We start from the raw sequence: 18754 nt of genomic DNA, 5'->3' as shown, positions 1-18754 counted from the left end.
ACAATCGTCCTTATTCGCCACGCCCAAGCTCTTCATAATGTCGATAATAAGTACCTCCTTATTCTGCGTTGCCTTACCGTCGCGAACTAACAATCCCGCCCTTTCTCCACAGGACTACTCCATCCACGATCCCCCGCTGTCGGAGCTCGGTGTCGAACAATGTGGTGCCCTTCGCAAGCAGCTTCAATCCGCCTTTACTGACGCAACCGCCAACGTTGATCATGTTGCCGTCGTCGTGAGCCCGATGCGGCGCACAATGCAGACGGCCATGTTATCTTTAGACTGGCTGATTGACCGGGGCGTCAAGGTCGAGGCCAGCGCGGACTGGCAAGGTGGGTGACTCAATCACCCCGAGTTGAGTAGGTGACTGAACGAGCATCATGGCCGCTGACTCTCTTGGTCTCGTCTAGAGAACTCGGACAAGCCCTGCGACACAGGAAGCCCCGTCTCGTCGCTGACGGGCGACTTTCCCCGCGTCAATTTCAGCAACGTCGACCCCGTATGGCCCGACAAGACGTCTCCCGCTGCTCGCCGCTACGCCCATACTAGGCGTGACATCCTCTCCCGCGGACAGTTCGGCCTCAAGACCCTGAGCCAGCGGCCAGAGAAACTCATATTCGTCGTGTCGCACGCGGGCTTCTTGCGGGTGGGCGTCGCCGGCTACTGGTTCTTCAACAGTGACTACCGCATCTTTGACTTTGATCAGGAGGCTGGAGGCCTGAACCTGAAGCAGCACGAGAGTACCCTCGCAGGAGGCATGGGCTTGTCCTGGACCGAACCTGTCGCTCTGGGATCGGAGCTTCCGGGCGAGGACGAACCCACACATGCTACGACGACATAAATAGGACACGTCCTTGCCTCTCTGCTTCCTTCCAGCTACCGGCACATGATGAAATCATTAGACGAAGCCATGTAAGGTTTAGAATAGACTGAGCACCTGCACACGGGAGAGAGAAATGGACACTGAACTGGGTATCTATTGCTTTTAAACACTCTAATCTTGTCACATTCCCTCATTTTCCCCCAGGAGATAAAGCTAGCAATCACTTTGACAAAAAGCTCTGAAAGGCTGACTGGTCAATGATAACGTTTCCAACGGCCCTCAATCGCTTCCTTCCCTCCTTTTGTTTCTCCAATAGTTTCCGTCGCCTCGAAACGTCAGCAGCGTGAAGCTTTGCAAGCACGTCCTTGCGGAAAGGTTTGATGGTCTCGCGCGCCACGATTCGGCTTCCGACTGTTGCCTGAATCACGACCTCTAGTATAGGCGTTAGCGATGCAGGCAATGTTGCCAATGGTTATAACTTACCAAACATCTGGCGGTCGACATGCTGCTTGAACTTGGTCACCCAGTGGCGCCCAAGACGGTCGACCTGCGTGCTGTGCACAACGCGACTGATCGCATCAACTGGTTGCCGATTGACTAACAGCTGAAGCTTGACTAGGTGGCTCTGTCGCCATCCCGAGTCTTCGTAATCCAACGTGGCATACCCCTTGCTGTACGTGATATATCAGCGATAAGATGCCTAGTTACCACCGTGGGGCGAGGGTACGTACGTAGCACTCTTCAATTTCCCAAAGAGATCATCAACCATCTGGGCCGAGGGTATATCGTATACCAGAATAACTTGCGTCGTGTTGAAGAACTCAATGCTTTGCTGCTCTCCTCGATTGGCCTCGCAAAGCTCGATGACCCTCCCAAGGTACTCTTCTGGCAGCGTAACTGTACACTTGACGTACCTGGGATAGGCATTAAGGATGAACAAAAGTAACATGGGTGAAGAGATGAATCAACACTTACGGCTCATAGAGCTGGGCGCCGCGGATACGTGGATGGCTCTGGTCGGGGAACAGAGCCGGGTTCTGCACGACCTCCTCGGACCCATCAGCCCAAACAATTTTAGTCGGCACACTGGGTTCCGTAAGGATAACGCTGCGCCCGTGTTCCTGTCTTAGACGATCCTGAAAGACAGAGCAGTGCAAGCTTCCGAGGAAGCCTAATCGCCAGCCCGCCCCCAAAGCCTCAGAGTGGTCCTTTTGCAACGTGACGCTGCGATCGTTGAGCACAAGCTGAGTGATGCTGTCTGCCAGTCGGCCATAGTCGCTTTGGTCGGTGGGAAAGGCTGCGACGAATACCATGGGTTTGGGTTCTTCGAAGCCTGGAAGTGGCTCGACCTCGTCCTCGGCGTTGAGGGTGGTGAATGTGTCGCCGAGCTTCGCATCCTGGATCCTCTTCATGCCTGGGTTAAAATAGACGTAGCCTACCTGGCCAGCGCGCAGAACCTGTTGCGGCGTCGCATGCGGATATTGTATGCCAACCTGGCCCACGGTGTACTTCATGCCAGTGCCGAGCGAGACAACGTTGTCGCCAGCACTGATCACGCCGTCAAAGACCCTGACGAGGAGTACCACGCCGCGGAAATTGTCGTACCATGAGTCCACTAAAAGCATTTTCAGCGGCTTCTTTTCGTCGCCTTCAGGAGGAGGGATGCGCTCAATGACAGCTGGTAGCACGGCAGGGACACCCTTGCCTGTCTTTGCGCTCAGCAGAATGGCGTCCTTGGGGTCCAGCTCGAATGTGTTCTCCATCTGTTCCAGGACCCGCGGCACATCAGCTGCAGGCATATCGATCTTGTTGACGACGGGGACCAGGTCAAGATCCTGGGCGAAGGCGAGGTGGAAGTTGGACACCGTCTGCGCCTGGATGCCCTGGGTTGCATCCACAAGCAGCAGGGCACCACCGCAGCTAGCATAGGAGCGAGTGACCTCAGCGCGGAAGTCGACGTGGCCTGGCGTATCGACGAGATGGAGGAGGTAGTCTTGGCCGTGGTGGTTATATATCATGGTGCATGTCTGAGCCTTGACGGTGATGCCACGCTCCCGCTCGACGTCAAGTTTGTCCTACCAGCAAGTGTGTCAGTTTTGCCGTGTCTCTGTTTTTGTATGTAGCCGTATCCGAGGTGAAAATGGGAGCCCAATGGGATATGCGCACCAGGATCTGCTTGTTGCTGTCGCTGGCCGATATGGTGCCCGTGTGTTCCAGCAGACGATCGCTCAGCGTGCTCTTGCCATGGTCGATGTGGGCGACGATGCAGAAGTTCCGATATCGGTCAATCGGGATGGCGGAGATGCGAGCCTCGAGTTCAGAGGGCGTCGGTTTTGGCACCGATTTGGTAGCGAATGCGCGTCGAGGTGGGAATCGTGAGGGAAGGGTAAGCAGAGCGACGGCACGGCGGCAGCTCGACCATTGTCGAGCTTGCGGGAGACATTGCCGCGTCCAGGCTCGCCCAGCGCTCCAAGCCAGGCTCATTGAGGCCTAGACTTTGTTGTTGGAGAGGTGCATTTGGAGGCGCATCCGAAGTCGGTTTGGGGACTAGGAAGTCAGATTGGCGGGTTGTAGGATGTCGGATGATGAAGCATCAAAATCTGTCTCTCAATCCTCGAAGCCGAGAATTTGGGGTCGGGATCCATCCAATGAACGAGACGTACCGAGACGTCTCCAAAGGTCCGATTTGAGTACCGGTAAGGTACATACCCCAGACATTGAGGCTCCATCGTGACTAACGCTTATCTATATGCGGTTGGTTCACTTGGATCAATGGGACTTGGCGCTCTGTCTTTGTCTCGATCCATCCGTACTCAGACATGAATAAGTTAAGTTCAAACTAATTTAGGCCTAGGCGCGTTGCTGACTCTTCTTGACTACAACTGCTTAATCTGTGGTTCTTGCTGACCTATGAGGCTACAATCGGGGTTGTTTAATGAGAATATGAAGGATTAATTTACGACCTAACTAGGCCGACGCGCAAGGTCGGAAACAATTTAGTTCAATGCATGTTGATTTATTACACAACGGACCATTTACAACACTCTAGGCTCATAAAGAATGGTATATACGGACTGAGTGTCCAATTGGGAGGTTATTATCACCCTTGCCCCTAGGTACTAGAAACAGAATAAAACGTCACTGGGGTATCGACTCTCTCCGCTCACGCTGTCTGGCTTGAGATACAAGGCGTCTCCGTCGCTTGACCCAAACATGTCCACTCACTCCAGCCTCCCATCATATCGTTTAAAACTCATCCATCCATCCATCTCATTCGTATCATGTCAGAACCCATTCGCTTCCGCGCTTGATGAATTTGTCCAAGAGCATCGCTAAGTCCGATAGCACGAACCGGCACACGTAGAACCCAAAGAACTCCGCCGCGTGCCGCGTGCATAGTTCCAGACCGACCTGCGTCTTGTCGGCATGACGCAGTCCAGGGTCTTCCACCTGCCTTGCGATTTGATCTAAATGAATTGCATTAGAATGACTAGACACTTGTACACCGTTGCAATGACCCAGGACTTACCAATGGCTTGGGCAGCATCAAAGAGGCGCGCAAGCGAGCTCATATACATTGCATTCGGACCCGTAAACTGTGCCTGTGTTAGATCCCGTTTCGCAGGCCGGCTTGTCGGGTGCCCTGTCATGGGCAGACTAGGGATGCCTGGGATATTGCTAGCATCTGGCCCTACGGACTTGCTGTTGTAAGACCCTCCCAGGCCAACGGCAGAGTTCTTGGAACGTAGGCGTCGCCATGAAAATGCCGACTTGCCCGACACACTAGAGGAACGTGGCATGCCAGTCCCGGCATCCCCATCCGCGCTAATTGATGCGTCCTTGAAGAGCGTTGCTGAGCCCTGAACTCCGACCTCATTCCCTAGCTTGCGGGTTAGTGCCGACTGAACTTGCTCAAGGACGCCCTCTAGAGATTGCATCTCCACTAGAACAGCGTCTGCATCAAACGTGTCGACTTTGGCAATCTTGAGGAGGGCAGCAGTAAGGAAGTCGCAGTTGGCAACTTTGTCTTCAATGTTCTTCAGCTTCACACCTTTGACTCGCCAAACCTCCCTCGGCACGAACAGCTTGCTACTCAGGTAGCCTCCCCGGGGGTGTGCTAGGGTCTGATATAGGCATCGCATGAGCCAAAATGGCCTCAGCATGAAGTCAGTCGGACAGGGCTCCAGAGGCACAGGCACATCCGGAGTAATTGAGTTGGGTGATCCAGGAATGGTTGGGGAGTGGAAGTTGTCGTCAAAGAGAGAGAGGCCAGCTGCGGCTGTATCTAGCCTATCTCGGAAAGCAGCTGCCAAGGGAGTGGGGAGTGCTGGGACAGCTGGTGTCCGCGAAGTCCCAAACGGCGTATTACTTGATGGAGTCCCCGGGGACATATCTGAGTTATCATCCAGATTCGTGATTGACATGTTGCGACTCTTCATGCTCCTTAAACTTGATGATGAAAAGTTCTTCCTCAATCTTGACACGTTTGGCGACGAAGAACGTCCTGCAGTATTGTCATCCTCGTCAACGGGCCCCAGATGCCTAAATGGCGAGGCTGGAGGCTGGAGGTCGTCAGATGGGCTTGCTTCCCAGAGTGGTGGTGATGACGGCCTGCGGAAGCCAGTCGCCGACCGTGAGCCCACGCTAGCTGAAATAGTAGTGTCCTGTACATCTGTAGCGGCAGATTTTGCTGGTGTAATATCTTCTGAATGTTGGGTCAGAGGAGGACCGAGCTTCGCTGTTTCAATCTTGAGCTGTTTCGGGTTTTGTCCCGACAGCCGACGGTTTCGTACAGATTGCGCCGATGACGATGACCGCGGTGGAGGTAGCTCTGGCAGCGATCCCGTCGGTGGTGGAGCAGCTGGGGCCGTTGGCATCCCCGAGAAGGGTGGGGGCATCTCCGTTACGGTGGAGAGTGAGGTTGCTGTTGTGGGAGGATTCGAGCCCGATGAGCTATGCCAAGTCCGCATAGTTCGGCCACTCGAATCCGATTCGCGGGGAATTGATGGCCTCTGCATGGGATCCATGGCGAATTGCTCAATGCCGTAGTCGCGCGCCATCTCCTCTAGGATCCTCTCTTCCTCGTCCGATGAGTTGTCATCAAAGAAATCCTCAGGACCATTGTGGCCGTCTTGTGGAAATGGATGTTGGGGCTGCCGTTGTCTCTCCATTTCGGTAACAATATCAAAGGCTTCTTGTTCGGTTTGCCTCACCCGCTCGCGGGCGATCTCAACCTTCCGTAGGGCGTTGGCTACAGCTTCCTCGTTGGGCTCGCCCATGTTGTTCGGTCGATAACCATCAGTCGGACTCATTGGTTCATAGCCTTCGTCGTACGCGGCTTCAATCGCAGCATCAAGCGCTGTATCGAATTCGGCTTCAGTATTACCGCTGGCAGCCCGGATATGCTTCCTTCTGAAACCGAGAGATGACGTGCGCGAGTGAACTGAGGAGGATGTCGAGCCGCCCGACTCATCAATGGGATCTAGCCAAGAATTCAGGCTGTCTTCTCGTCCATGGTGCGGAGCGTCTTTGGGCTCGACGGGGTGAGCTGTAGCCACGGCGAAATCAGACGGAACTAGAGCGTCCATATCTTCTTTGGCTCTTGGCGGAGATGGCGGCCGGCGTGGTGACAAAGGTGCCGGCATGTAGGGATATTCAGAGGGTCTCTGTAGTAAGAAAGGATCGGGTGACCTAAGGTGAATGGGTGACCGTGAGAATGAAGATTGGAGAAGGCCAGGTTCTGGGGTTAGGGTAGTAACGATCGGTTTCGGTTTATTTGCTCGCCGTGATGGAGAGGGGGCCACATGTGGCGGCTGGGGGCTTCGACTGTCGTCCCTGATTACTCTCGTGATGGTTGCTGTCTCAAAAACCGCGACTTCCTCAGCTTCTTCGTCGTCGAGGTGGAGCATGGACTCAGAGTCTGGGTGACGGAACTCGCTATCGGGGCGTGACGGAAGCGCCTTTGTGTCCTCATCCAGCCAAGGCGCTATTTGATCAAGTTCCTCGATTCGGCTGGTGTATGTGCGTCGCTGTGAGGGGATGATGGATTAATGAGGTTCAAGCTAAGATCAGGAGATCCAACTTACAATTGCTTCTAGCTTTCGCTTATCTTCGTCGCCCGTCGTCTTCTGAAGCACCTGCCGAAGAAGCTCGCACGCCTCGGCATAGGCCTCTCGTGCGCCCTCAAAATTTTGGGCATTGTCAAGCTGAACTGCCGTGTTGGCTTTTTGCAAGGCTCTGGAGAGCATGGCTTTCTGGGATGCAGGCTTGGTACCACGGCTCTTCTCGTGACTCCCCTTTCCCGAACGACTCCGGGAATGACCCCGAGGCATATGTGCCTCTACTTCGTAATCGTAAGGCATTGTAGATTGGTGAACCGCAGCAGAGCCGGGGCGTGCAAACGCAGCTGTGGTGATTTGGTCTGTCGATTCGGTGGTACCTGGTGGAATGAGGGACTGACTCTCCTGGCGGGCGACACTTAGTAGTCGGCGCTCAGTCACACCAGGGCCAGCCCCTTCTACTCCGACTTGGAGATATTCGCTGAGGTTGGGAGGCTCCAATGGGGATAATGAGGCGATCGGGGGTAGTGTCCGCGGGGGTTGACTTTCCTCCGATGATGGTGCAGGCGCTGGGAGGTCGTGCGGTCTCGAGCTGGAAGAAACGCTGGGTCGTCGATTCTTTTGGAGTTTTCTGGGTGACGGTCTCGTGGTCGGTGGAGATTGGTTGAGAAGACTGGTCGCATCGACGCTCCCACGAGAACCAAAGCGGGAATGAGTCGCGCGCTGGGGCACCTGGGAGGTGCGGTTGGACCCAGTGGTAGAAGTTGACCAGCGGTTTAGAAGCCAAGAGACCTCAGCGGGGTTGTTGGTGGGCGAACGGGAAGCGGCGGTGCTGTGGGAGGATCGAGGAGGAGTTTGAGGGTGCAAGCGGTGACCGGCGATGGGCGACTGCTGGCGCGAAGCTCCGAGAGAGCTGGGTTGCAAGGCCGGCGCGATATGCGGTGGTGGTAGCAAGGAAGAACTCCGAGGAGGGCGAGCGGCGGCGCGACCAGCAAAGGAGTCGGGGTTTGGCGAGGTTGGATGGTAGAAGGACAGCGAAGGCGGGTTCGCTGGTCTCGAGGGGTCGGGATTTGGGTGCTGGTGGTGGTGGTGATGTTGGTAGTGGTGTTGTTGTTGAAGGACGTGCGAGTTAGTGGACGCAGAGGCGGAGAGGGTCCACGGGAGTTCGACGGAGACGGGAACGGCGACAGAGGAGGAGGAGGAGGACGCGATCAGGTCGTGGGAAGAGGAGAGACGAGCCTCCGGCATCCTCTGTCTACGCCGCAAGTCGGGTCGAGTCGAGTCGAGTCGGATCCGGTGCAGTGCGGTGCGGTACGGTGCGAGTCAAACCAAACCAAAGTGGACAATCCCCCCCTTTCCAGTCGACGAGACACTATCAATCGGGCCAAGTCTGGTGGTCGGTGTGCTGGAGGGTTGCTGCTAGCGATGCTCACTGGTGGCTCGTGGAGTTTGGTCGTTCTGGGTGTGGGCTAATGGCCCGCTTTCGACAAGGCCACGGAGTGCACAGCACAGTAGGTACAACGTGGGACAGCGCTTGCGGACTGTGGCGCGTTAAGGTGCAGAGGTAGACCGCAGCGCAGCGCATTACGGTTCGCGCGCTGGATCAGTCGTTCGCTTTGCTCAATGCAGAAGAGAAGGAATGCTGGAATGGGCGGCCTTTTGGGTGGTGGTGACGAGTCTACGATTCAGTGAAACACATGGATAGAGAATCCGAGACGAGACGACCCAAGGACTAAGACTGGGTGAGAGGGCAGGCTGGCAGGCTGGATGCCCATGTCAGGGGATGGACCGAGTGGTACCTGCATCCGTTTGGTTGGTAGTTGGCAACGGCGGAACGTGCCTTCCCTTCCACTTCCATTACCACTTCTCCCAGAGGACACAGGACCCAGTCCCGGTTAGGATTGGGGCCTGGTGTGAGAGTTGCCATGCGCCCCCCAGGGAACCTACCTACCTAGCCTAGGTAGGTACCTAGGTATGCAGCTTCACCTTGGTGGATCCAGAATTTAAGTGGCGCCAGTGAGCAGTGGCGTCTCAGACGCGCTGTAGGGACTCTGTGGTGGCCGATAGTGGTGTCAGTCAAAGGGGTACATGCTGTGGGCCACACGTGTTCGTGCACGCACTACAACGTACAGTGGGTTGCACCGTGCGTCTATCAGGTCAAGCCTAGCGCCTCTCGAACTCTGCACTGTCTACATTGCATTGCTAAAGCTCAGCCACAAGAAGGGGAGCCATGCATCAAACGGGGGACCAGGGCTGGCAGCCTTGGAGCTTTCTGGAGGGAGTCAGCCACAGGAAGGTACCTCTGATACTCGCCTCGCGGCGCGTGCTTGCCGTCAACCTCTCACGTCGTCTATTTTGGCTAACGGAGGAACCCTTCCATGCGACGTCCAGTCGGTCCGCAAATAAAATGGCGAGTGTAGACGACATCTTTAAGGTTCGTTCGCTTGTCTTTGACTTTGATATCATGAATCGTCACTCTAACAAGCTTACAGAACTCGGGCATCTCCTCCAAGCGCAAGCTGAATCCCGTCCGAGATCCAAGTACGTCCACCTCGAATCTCACACCGGTCAAGCCCAACAATTGCTAACCGCACCACTGAATCTAGATGAAATATACAAGTCGGCCAAGCTGAGCGCCAGCGGCTCCAACCGTCGCGCCCAAGTTGACGGCGCAGAACCCGGCGAGGATGATATTGAAGCTGGTCCTGCGCCGCCCCCCGACAACGATGAGAACGACGACTTCGGCCCTGATCTACCCCCCGACGATGACGAAGACCGCTTCTTTGGTGGAGGAATCACCAAGCAAGAATCAGAGATCCTCGACTACGTCGACGACGCTGACGCCGGAGTCGCGCCAGAAAAGATCGATGCAGCGTGGTTGCGCAAAACCGCCCTCAACTTTGAAAAGCGCATCACCAAGAACGCCGAGCTCCGTGCCAAGTTCGAAGACGATCCGCAGAAGTTCATCGGCAGCGAGGCCGACCTGGATGCCGACATCAAGGGTCTCTCGCTATTGTCCCAGCACCCGGACCTCTACCCAGACTTTGTTAAGACTGGATGCGTCGCAAGTCTGGTTAGTTTGCTAGCGCACGAAAATACAGACATTGCCATTGATGCCATCGAGATTATGGGCGAGTTGACTGATGAGGATGTCCCGGCCGATGAAACCCAGTGGAACAACCTGGTAGATGCCATGATGGATTCGGACCTGCTGGGGCTTTTGGTGTCCAACTTCTCTCGGCTCAACGAAGACGACGAGTCGGATCGGAGTGGCATCTATCATGCTCTCGGCGTGATAGAGAACTTGTGCTCTCGCCCATCTGCCGCTGAGCGTGTTGGAGAAGATGACAAGCTGCTGGAATGGCTCCTGCAACGCATCCAGCGAAAAGAGGACTCGGTGACGCAAAACAAACAGTATGCTGCAGAGATACTGGCTATTCTGACCCAGGCATCCCCCACCAACCGTGCCCAACTCACATCCCTCAATGCTGTCGATATTCTGCTGCAACTGGTTGCCCCCTACCGGAGACGAGATCCGGAAAAGGGCGGCGAGGAGGAAGAGTACATGGAGAACCTCTTTGAGGCTTTGACTTGTCTTGCAGACGAGGCCTCAGGCAAGGCTAAGCTCACCGAGGCTGAGGGAGTGGAACTGTGCCTTATCATGTTAAAAGAGGGCAAGAGGAGCAAGCCGCCTGCGCTGCGCCTCCTGGACCATGCCATTGGTGGCGACACCGGCACTGAGGTATGCCAGAAAGTGGTCGAGGCGGGCGGCCTCAAAACCATGTTCACCCTTTTCATGAAGACCCATGACCACCGCATTCTGGAGCATCTGGTTGGTATCTTTGCCTCTATGCTCCGATTCCTGCCCGCCAACTCAGCAGAGAGGATACGGACCCTGGCCAAATTCGTGGAAAAGGACTACGAGAAGATTTCGAAACTTATCAAGCTCCGGAGAGATTACAGCGGACGGGTTGCAAGGGCTGAGCAGCAGAATGAGGCCGAGAGGAAGGTTCTCTGGACAGAAGACAGGGAAGCTGCGGAACTGGAATGGCTGTCGAGGAGAATCGACTCCGGGCTGTTCATCCTGCAGACGATTGATCAGGTCTTAGCCTGGTTGGTAGCTGAGGATAATGGAGCTAAAAAGAAGATCAAGCAGTTGCTCGCCGAGCGCGATGAGGAGTTGGGAGTGATTGGCACGACGCTGAGGGAACAGCTAGAGGCATTAGACACGGCCGAGGAAAACCAGGACACAAAGGATATGCTGGGTACTCTAGTCGATTTCGTTCAGTAGACTTGTATTAAAAAGCTGCGCCTTGGATGGGACGCATGAGGATTGGTCATGTTTGGCGCGAGTCTTCCGTCTCCACACGTTCCTCCTCTTCCTCCATTGTCCACCCTCATCGGGTCGAATTGGTGAGCCGCGGGGATTGGTTTATCACTGGCGGAAGCTGAGCTTCGGCTAGGCTCTCGGGGAATTTGTTTGTAGATTGCGCTCAAGCAGCAGAGGGGGGGACGGGCTTGACGTCAAAGACAGCGGTGAGCAGGTTCTTGACAACCTGGGCCTGGCTCTTCTTCCCGGCCGCCTGGATCTCCTTGATCTGCTCCTCAGCCTCTCGGTTGGCCTCGGCCTCAGCCTCCTGGTTGCCCTTGCTATGCTATACGAATGATGACCAGGTCAGCGATATGGGGAACCGTCCAATGTGGCCCAGGTATGCGGAAAGAAGGCGTACCTCGGACTCGAACTGCTTGTACTCGTCCTCCTTGGAGGACTTGTAATCGGCTATCTCTTGCTTGGCCTCATCACGGGCTTCCCTGACACGCTTGGTGCGGACTGCAGAGACAGGTGGTTACTGGGCGTGTTCGTCTGAAGGGGTGGAAGGGTCGGAGGAACTTACATTCCCGAGCTGTGGGAATAAGGATGTTAGTATTATGTAGCGAGATAAAGGACGTCAGAGTTAGAACTAACCTTTCTGGACAATCTTGGAAGCGTCTCGTTCAGCCTGGTGGTTTATTAGTTGGGCAATCGTAGTCGGTCGGTGAGGCGGCACGTACGTCGAGAAGAGTCTGGATACCGGCCGAGTTTTGGGCGGACTGGGAGGCGGGTTAGGTGAGAAGATCGCTTGTGGCTGAAGGCGATGGGGGCTCGGTGCTTACCATGGTGATAATGGAGGAGGATATGGCGGCGGGGAGAAGAGATGATGCCGGAGAGGGATCGGGATAAATTAGGAGGAGAGCGCGGATGCGACGATGCGTTCGGCAGCGGAGCGATGGCGGCGGTCGATTCGATGGGAGCTGTGATGGGAGGACAAGGTGGTGGTTCCTTGGTGCGTTGGTGGAGTCTCGAAGGTCGAAGTTGAGGTTAATGGGGGTAAGGTATGAGGTAAGGGTAGGTCGGTAGGTACCAACAATGGAGGACCTCTAGCGTAGGTAGGGGCGTGGCCGTTGATTGGCGATTATCTGGCGGGGCGCTGCAAGGCTCTCTGGCGGTAGGCGCAACGCCTGAAGGCCCGAGGTACCTCTCAGTGGACACTCTCGCTGGTGCCTTGGGGCCGGTACTTCCAAGCTGTGACGAACAAGCGCTAGCAGGTACCGCCAGAGCACAGTGCAGAGCTCTCTGTGGGGGCCCCTGGTACAGGTCCAGGGCCCATCTATTGGACCACCGAGCCGCCACTGGAGCAGCCCGGCTGAAGCGCATTTTCACGTCATGGCTCGGTGGTGTCGCTTCACTTTGTCTCTGAAACCTCGAGAAGCTCCATAACCGCGGATTCTCCCGCCTCCCAATCGCCTCCACACACCCTCCCTGCGACTCAATTCAACTCTACATCCATCGTGTTACCCGAATTCATTCACACCGCGCCAACCGCATCCTCCCCTAGGTGCCCGCTGTCGAATCCGAACCGAACCATGTCTCGTGCCTCCAAGCTCACCCTAGCGGCCACGTCCCTGTTCGCCGCCAGCACCGTCATCCTCGTCCATTACCAGCAAAAGTTTGAGAAAGAGGTAAATATTTACATTTGAAACCCCCATATTCATCCAAAGAAAGGAAAAAAGAAGAACAATATTCCCAGTGGACGGCCAGCACCGTGAGACCAGTTCCGAGGCTAACCTTGACTTTGGACATAGGCTATGCATGAAGGTGTCGTCCGCGACATGGAGCAACAACGTGTCAAGCGGGAGCGACAACTCGACTTCGACATGCAAAAAGCCATTGAGGAGGAATACAAACGCGACCAGTCCGTCCACGATTCGATAGCTGCAGCAGACAAAGCAACCCCAAACAGATGACCTTGATCTCGGGTGGCACTCCCGGATGGCCATCAGAAACCGATCCAACGTGTATAAGATGTAAAACAAAAAGATACCGCTCCACCACTTGCGACTATGAGTTCGTAAATGCATTTCATGTTCTACTATCCTACTCCCGCCGCTGTGCCGATTTTGTACACGCCAATCTTGCCCCCTTGCTCTACATTACAACCACAACGGCCAGGCCTCGAGTGGCTCCTCTTTTTGTCCCTGGCCCTCGCCTGATTGCCATATCATCTCCTTGTCTCATCTTTTCCTCCCACTGCTCCGATTCAACGCTACCCATACGTCCCTTCCAATCACGTCTACCGAATCGAAACGCCCGACCGGCTCGTAAACATTCTTGCCGCGATATTCATGGCCTGCAACTCCTGGAACAGAAGCTTCGCGGCATAGGGGATATGGATTTGCGCAATCTTAGTCTTGTTCTTGCATGGCCGGCATTCGAATGACTGCTTGGACAAGTTTCTAGAATTTGATGTTAGCATGCACTCAAGGAGTACGGCCCTTGCAATGCATGGCAAATGTTGTGGGCTGGGGATACTTACGCAATTGGCGTCATGAGTCCACAAATCTCGCAGACGTGGACTCGGAAAGCGTCAGATACTTCGAACAAACGCTCCTTCAGGAACGCCGCCGCTCCGTGAGCAATCATGCAATCACGCTCCATTTCTCCGAACCGCAGACCACCATCTCGAGCACGACCCTCCACAGGCTGTCTCGTCATAATCTGCACAGGTCCTCTCGCTCGCGCGTGGATCTTGTCGTCGACCATGTGACGCAGTCGCTGGTAGTAAGTAGGGCCGAAGAAACACTGCGCTCGGAGTTTGCGGCCGGTATGTCCGTTGTACATAATTTCGAAACCGCGCGACTGGTAGCCGTGCTTTCGGAGCAACTCCGACACCGAGTCAACTGTAACGTCCGTGAACGGAGTCGCGTCGCCCTCCATGCCCTCGAGGGTTGAAACCTTGCTCAGCAAGCATTCGATCAAATGAGCAATTGTCATTCGGGAAGGAATGGCGTGAGGGTTGATGATGATATCGGGCGTCACGCCTTCTCGTGAAAACGGCATGTCCTCCTGTCGGTATGTCACACCAATGGTACCCTTCTGTCCATGGCGAGAGGCAAACTTGTCACCAATCTGGGGAATCTTGGTCGTTCTCACTCGAACCTTGACATATTTGACGTTGTCAGCATTAACCGTCATGATGACCTGGTCCACAATGCCGTTCTCAGTGCTCCTCAGCGGTGTTGAAATGTCTCGCCGTTGATGGACAGTGGTACGCGTGCCCAAATCCTGGTTTTCCTGATCAATTGGCGCCGTCTTGCCAATGATGATGTCCTCACCAGACACTCGAACACCTGGCGCCACAATACCGTCCTCGTCGAGCTTGTCATAGGTTCCGTGCTTCATGCGAAGTGTCGACTGCTGGAACGGTTTTTCGAACACTTCAGTGTAATTCAAACCGACCTTCTTCTCTTGGTCCGAGTATGATCGGAAGAACAGACTGCGGAACAGGCCACGATCGATACTGCTCTGGTTCATAATGACGGAATCTTCCTGGTTGTAACCCGAGTAGCAAGCAATGGCTACAATGGCATTCTGACCGGCGGGAAGCTCACGGAACTTGAGGAACTCCATGGATCGTGTCGTCGCCAAGGGCTTCTGGGGATAGTAAAGAATGTTGGCCATGGTATCCATACGCCGAGAGTAGTTCGTTAGGAAAAAGCCCATGGCTTGTTTACCCATGGCAGATTGGTATGTGTTACGAGGTGACTAGGGTATACGGTTAGTACTCATCGACCAACATGGGAAACATAGGAATTGATGTACCTGATTGTGATCGGGAAAGGGAATGATGCTGGCGCAAATACCAAGAATCATGCTGGGATGAATCTCACAGTGGGTGTACATGTGAGTCGTTGGGTTCGTTTTTGTCTTCAATCTTCCGTTTGGATTGTCGCCCATATCATCTTCCATAGCAATGCCTGCCTTTTGTAGACGGTAGAGATCAAGATCCTCAGGTGTCATGCAGATCATGGCTGTCTCTTCTTCTTCGGCATCCAAATACTCGATGGCTCCCGCTCGGATAAGCCCCTCCCAACCAATCTTGGATGCAGGATCATCCGATGGTTCGGCTTGCTCCTTGGCGAGCTTGTTGACAAGCTCCTTGGTCAGCACCAGCGATCCCTTTGCAATGCCTGTGTCATGGTCGTCCTCTTGCTGCACCGTGAAGACGGGTCTCATTACTCGCCCAGCATCGGAGAAAACCTTGAACTCTCGGTCGCGGATATCCCGGACAAGCGATACCTCATACTGCAAATACGACTTTCGACGCGTGTCCAACACCTGACTGACAAGGTGCTTCGGGTCCTGGTGAACGCCAACCCAGGTTCCATTGACGAAAATTTTGGTAGCGTGCGGGTATCTCAATGGCTCGTACTCCTCAACCACTTCCATGCCTCGGTTGATCATAAATTCAATCAAAGGCTCGGATGGGGAACCGACACTGACGTAGCACATCAACGACAAATTCTTGACCAGACCACAAGCCTGACCCTCAGGTGTCTCTGCGGGACAGACCAAGCCCCAATGGGTATTGTGCAACTGGCGTGGCTTGGCCAGCTTACCATCTCGTCCGATAGGGGTGTTGGTTCGTCGGAGATGGGACAAAGTGGAGGCAAAGGTGTAGCGGTTCAACACCTGAGAGACACCAGCGGTCGAGCTCGCGGCCTTTTTCTGGTCTCCCCAGTTGCCCGTTGCTAGGGAGTACTTCAAGCCGTTGGACAAGGTGCCCGGCTTGATTCCGACGGCCAAGTTGAAGTGTCGGTTGCCCTCAACGCATCGCTTCAGGTAGTTGGAAAGTTCAGTGTTCACCCTACGCATGATGCCACGAAATAGCTTGGCCAGAAGAGGGCCAGCGAGATCCAGGCGCTTCTTGCCAAAATGATCGCGATCGTCAGGTTCACGCCGTCCAAGAGCGCACTGTAGAAGTTTGTGAACCATATAACCCAAGAAGAAGGCCTTCCTGGTCTCGCTGCCCTCCGACTGAGAAATGTGCGGCAACGTCTCCTTTTGAAGGATGTCCTTGGCAACGCGCACACGCTTCTCACGGCCGAGACCTGCCTGGTCACGGTTTCCTCGCTTGCCAATGAAGTCAAGGGCGACCTCTCGATCTTGCACACAAAAAGCTTCCTCGATACAAGGGCGCAGCATTTCGAGCATTTGGCTGTCCTTGCGGTCATAGCAGATGTGGTTGAGAATGTCCTCATCAGAAACAACCCCCAACGCACGGAAGACGATGGCAACAGGAAGATCTGACTTGACGAAGGGGAGAGAGGTGTGGATGGTCTGTCCAAACCCTCCTCGAGCTGAGTCTCCCTTGCCATACAGCTTCAGCATGAGACTAGAGATGAGGCGAGAACCCTTTTCGAGGGCACTCCTGATCTCAGCAGTGTAGGTGTAAGGACTGGGCTGGGCCTTTTTGAAGACCTGGACAATGTTGGCAGCAGATCGCTCCTGGGCGATGAGGACCTTCTCGCTGCCGTTGATGACGAAGTAACCGCCCTGATCATAAGGACACTCATTGACGAGGAAGAGGTTGTCGTCATGCTCGCGGCTCAAGTGGCAAATCTTCGACTTGACCATGATGGGCAGCTTGCCGACGAAAACCATATCCTTCCAGTCGTCGCCGGTCTTGCCAGAATCATCGTCACCAGACTCTTCCAGCTCCCACACCAGCTTGGTAGGGTTATCACCAGTTTTGGCATACTCGGCACGCTGAGCGTCGTCCATCTCATGTAGAGGAACCTCCTTCTCGACAGCAACAGAAACCTTCTTTGTGATCTTTATGTAAAGGGGACTGGCGTATGTGAGGTTGCGATCACGGCACTCGTATGGCAGCAGCGATGTAACAGTTCCGTCCGTCTCGCTGATTGTTGGTCGCGAGACCATGACGCTGCCGAATTTGATCTCATATCGGCGCAAAGCGATGGTCTGGCCCGGTGGCGAGGGGGGGTTAGGTTGGTCTAGAGATATGACGGAGTACTCGTTCACGAGATCCTGTATGGTTGTTTGGGTAAACTCGTCAAAGGAGTCGGTTTGCTGCGATGCTAGTCCCTTGGTCTCGAAGAAGGACGAGATGACGGTCCAGCAGTCCTCGGGGGTGATGCCCTCCTCCTCGTCACCATAATTATCGTAGTCGGACTCGTCTTCGTAATCGGCCATGATGTCTGTTGGGCGGTGATGGATGTCGGAAATGGTTTGTGGAGGTGCTGGTGGAAGCCACCTGGGTATTTGCGCGTTTCAGATGGGGTCTCGTTCGGAGCGACGGCTGCCTCGAGGTTGAAGAACCGAGCTGAATGATCCAGCGGCGACGGCAAAGTCAGGGCGGTCAGTACGGGACCTGGCGCCTGGAGCACCCCGTGAGCATCCGGTGACAGCTTCAGCAGAACTGCAACGACTCTATTGAGAAGACAGAAGAGGGTCTTGAGATGCGCAGGATGTGGGAGTGGCGGGCCAGTGTCGCTGAATTTGGTTGATGGGGGAATCTCAAAAGCCTTTGACGAAGCCTTGAGGCGCCAGTAGTAATCGAAACGCGATCAGTTGCAAGTGGAGCTAGGCTATAAGGGGCATAGTCTATTTCAGAAGCAACCTTGAACTCCTGCGCGACGCGGTGTGCTGAATAAGCTCCAAATCATCTGTGGCGGGTGGGTGGCGGCTTCCGGAACCCTGTGGCGTAAAGTTGGATATTGCTGCCTTGTCTCTAAGGCATCACTGTCAGGAACAAGCATCGCCCATTTCGGTGTGCCATCCCACTAACACACCACGCGAGGTGTCAGGGCTCGCTCGAGGGATGGAATCAGACGATACACCGCCTCATCTCTCCCCAGAACCTTATTAGGGAGGCGAGATAGGGAGAGTTGTGCCTGAATGATGAAGTCATCATCTTCATCAACATGGAGCAACAGACCAGGCCGTTCGCTTCCACCACCACACCCGTCGTCTCAGATTCGACGCCATTGCGTTTTGCCAATGCCTAGCGACTCTACCGGCCGATCGCATACTTCGGATTCCATCCACTCTTTCTCCCTCTGCAATGTTGATGAATTTGAGTTTTGTGTCTGATCATGCCGAACACCCGTCCTAGAAATACTCTTGACGAGGGAATAATATACGAGATGCAGCGCTAAGAACGGAGAGATGAAGCTGGCAGCCTAACCGAGCGACAGCCCGACAACCTACAAGGGATCAAGTAAATACACGTTCATCCCGTCTCATCAAAGTCCACAGAAGATGGCGCTAAAAACTTCCTCCCACCTGCATCGTGCAGGTTCTTGCAGCAACCCCCAGCATCTTCAGTCATCTCCTCCGTACCGAGCACCACAGCCAGCTAGTACAGCTTCTAATCTGCGCGTCCAACCCTTGCTGATTGGGTTACAATTTCGGCTACCTGCACCGAGAAAGTTGCCATCCACCCCACAACTGTTCCTGAAACCAAAGCTTGGTGACCTTCATTTCTCTCTCGGCCGGTTGATCCCAGGCCACCCTGGCCCCTCACACCAG

General features: G+C 54.8%; 5 protein-coding genes across 5 annotated transcripts; 2 read left to right on the top strand and 3 right to left on the bottom strand.

Moving 5' to 3' along the window:
- Nucleotides 1-378: 378 nt before the first annotated feature.
- BGZ61DRAFT_507671 (uncharacterized protein) lies at nucleotides 379-8130 on the bottom strand (the record flags this gene model as incomplete). Its single annotated transcript, XM_046251923.1, has 11 exons — nucleotides 379-524; nucleotides 573-660; nucleotides 1089-1255; nucleotides 1307-1494; nucleotides 1555-1737; nucleotides 1799-2898; nucleotides 2990-3290; nucleotides 4176-4290; nucleotides 4353-6852; nucleotides 6910-7959; nucleotides 8005-8130. The coding sequence occupies 11 exons, from the start codon at nucleotides 8128-8130 to the stop codon at nucleotides 379-381; spliced, it is 5964 nt and encodes a 1987-aa protein (XP_046102120.1).
- A 1051-nt stretch (nucleotides 8131-9181) lies between these two features.
- Nucleotides 9182-11173, top strand: BGZ61DRAFT_519766 (Catenin-beta-like protein; the record flags this gene model as incomplete). The annotated part of the gene is made up of 3 exons (XM_046252418.1): nucleotides 9182-9316; nucleotides 9375-9423; nucleotides 9489-11173. The coding sequence occupies exons 1-3, from the start codon at nucleotides 9290-9292 to the stop codon at nucleotides 11171-11173; spliced, it is 1761 nt and encodes a 586-aa protein (XP_046102119.1). The 5' UTR covers nucleotides 9182-9289.
- On the bottom strand, nucleotides 11161-12246 carry BGZ61DRAFT_455787 (vacuolar ATPase). The gene is made up of 6 exons (XM_046246429.1): nucleotides 12037-12246; nucleotides 11935-11973; nucleotides 11849-11882; nucleotides 11778-11786; nucleotides 11613-11713; nucleotides 11161-11537 (listed from the first exon to the last, which is right to left on the bottom strand). Exons 1-6 carry the CDS (start codon nucleotides 12037-12039, stop codon nucleotides 11376-11378), a joined length of 348 nt encoding a protein of 115 aa, XP_046102118.1. The 5' UTR covers nucleotides 12040-12246; the 3' UTR covers nucleotides 11161-11375.
- Nucleotides 12247-12599: 353 nt separating this feature from the next.
- Nucleotides 12600-13269, top strand: BGZ61DRAFT_590247 (uncharacterized protein). The gene is made up of 2 exons (XM_046256624.1): nucleotides 12600-12882; nucleotides 13006-13269. The coding sequence occupies exons 1-2, from the start codon at nucleotides 12787-12789 to the stop codon at nucleotides 13165-13167; spliced, it is 258 nt and encodes an 85-aa protein (XP_046102117.1). The 5' UTR covers nucleotides 12600-12786; the 3' UTR covers nucleotides 13168-13269.
- BGZ61DRAFT_455784 (DNA-dependent RNA polymerase II beta subunit) lies at nucleotides 13270-17752 on the bottom strand. The gene is made up of 3 exons (XM_046246428.1): nucleotides 15023-17752; nucleotides 13737-14965; nucleotides 13270-13656 (listed from the first exon to the last, which is right to left on the bottom strand). The coding sequence occupies exons 1-3, from the start codon at nucleotides 17414-17416 to the stop codon at nucleotides 13494-13496; spliced, it is 3786 nt and encodes a 1261-aa protein (XP_046102116.1). The 5' UTR covers nucleotides 17417-17752; the 3' UTR covers nucleotides 13270-13493.
- Nucleotides 17753-18754: the final 1002 nt, after the last annotated feature.

Source organism: Ilyonectria robusta, assembly GCF_021365365.1.
Source record: "Ilyonectria robusta strain PMI_751 chromosome Unknown BGZ61scaffold_15, whole genome shotgun sequence".
NCBI classification, from domain to species: domain Eukaryota; kingdom Fungi; phylum Ascomycota; class Sordariomycetes; order Hypocreales; family Nectriaceae; genus Ilyonectria; species Ilyonectria robusta.
This window is presented reverse-complemented; position numbering and strand designations above follow the sequence as displayed.